Genomic DNA, 1,601 nt, shown 5'->3' with positions numbered 1-1,601 from the left:
AATGATGTGCAGATACGCCCGACTGTAAAAGTGCAATGGATATTGGGCATGACACTTTAAAGAAAGAAGAAACTCTTGTTTCTATGATAATGCAGGAAGGCCAAAAAAAAGAAAAAAGTGTTAAAAGACCAGTATGACCCAGTTCATCACCTGCTATGTTGCCCTGCTGAATGCCAGTTATGAGTCTTCATACAAAATACTTTGCTTTTGTAATGTCATCCCCAAGAGGTCTACTCTTACTTTGGAAGAAAAACAGAATTAAAATAATGTTTTATCTTTAGTCATTATTTATTTATTACTGCAGAAGGAAACATGTAGCATGTTTGTCCACATGGTCTCACTTTAACATTATAGAATGTATAGGACTAATAGGAAATCCAGTTCCTGTTTACTGTTACAGTGAACCAGAAAACAAAAAAAGGCCTTCTAATACTGGAAGCTGATGACACAAAATCTGGTGGGTGCAGCAACTCTTTGCATCGGCTCAGCATCATTTACAGAGTAAGGGCACACAGGGATGGACGATGAGAGGAACACTTTACATCATTCCATTTGCCTCCTGTGACCAGAAAAAACACAGGAGACAGTTAGAGCAACTGTTGACCTGAAACTGGCAATTTCTTTGTTTTAAAGAAAGTAATGCAAATCTAATAAATGTTGATTTTAGTATTATTAATAAACAGATAATCGTAAAGTCTATAAACTCAACATAGTCAAGGTCCAGTTCATTATCTCTGTATAGTAGAAGTGAAACCTAGCGGCTACAGCCCCTAGGTTGGCATCCACCTAGCGTCACTATTCAAACCTTTTACTTGTACTAATATATATGGAATTAACCTGCTGTCGTTATCGATATCATCTGAGTTTTAGCTTTACTTGATGTTTTGAAGTCTCTCAAGTGCTGTGGAATCTGAGAGACTGTGGAATGCACTAGTAAAGTCCCCTTTAGGATTTAAACAGCTAGTTATCATTTATGACTTGCCCCATTAAAATGTTTATTCAGACAGCTCAGACATTTCAGTAAATAATGTTTTAGGGAATTACCTCCTCCATGATTTATCTCTATACAAGCCTCGTTACTTTCCCAATTGTCTGGTTGCCCTGGTTTCCATGCTGAAAATAAAAATTGACTGCCATCGCTCCAGAGCCAGAGATCATTCTAAAGATGAAATAAAACAGAGATTTAAAAGTTCAAAGTGTCCTTCTCTCATTAAGATCAGCTTTTATTTGGATAAATTACCATCTGGCAATCAGTGCCTCCAATCCATGTTCGTGTGGCATTGAATGATGCAGCTCTTATCACCTTCTGAATGTTTTGATTATCTTCAGCATTGTTTACCGATGCGAGGTTTGCTTTCATGGCCTGACAGTTTTTCTACAGTGGAGATGAACAAAAAGACACACAGAAACTCAAAAGGAGATGGTTGCTGGAGAAAAACGTGGCTACTTGAAATAAATATCTGGACCAAAGGGACTTATCTGCAATTTGGCAACTCAATCATAGATGTAATTTTTCACACTTTCAATCTGGTTGCATTTATTGGGAGCTCTTTAGCAAGTTCACTGGCAGTAAGCTATTTGTACACTACTAGCATGTCAAA

The 1,601-nt window shown here is 37.4% G+C and overlaps 1 protein-coding gene across 1 annotated transcript in view; it reads right to left on the bottom strand.

Moving 5' to 3' along the window:
* Positions 1 to 269: 269 nt before the first annotated feature.
* LOC102298870 (ladderlectin) overlaps positions 270 to 1,601 on the bottom strand; it is a gene marked incomplete at its 5' end in the record, with an annotated part of 5,000 nt that continues 3,668 nt past the window's right edge. Inside the window, 3 exon segments of the mRNA XM_005952695.3 lie at positions 270 to 559; positions 1,045 to 1,159; positions 1,241 to 1,375. Coding sequence (XP_005952757.2) covers positions 495 to 559; positions 1,045 to 1,159; positions 1,241 to 1,375 — 315 coding nt within the window.

The sequence above is a fragment of the Haplochromis burtoni genome, unplaced genomic scaffold (genome assembly GCF_018398535.1).
Source record: "Haplochromis burtoni strain Fernald_Lab_line unplaced genomic scaffold, NCSU_Asbu1 Contig_1958, whole genome shotgun sequence".
Classification (NCBI taxonomy): Eukaryota; Metazoa; Chordata; class Actinopteri; order Cichliformes; family Cichlidae; genus Haplochromis; species Haplochromis burtoni.
Note: the sequence above shows the minus strand (reverse complement) of the source record. Positions and strands in the feature narration are given on the sequence as shown.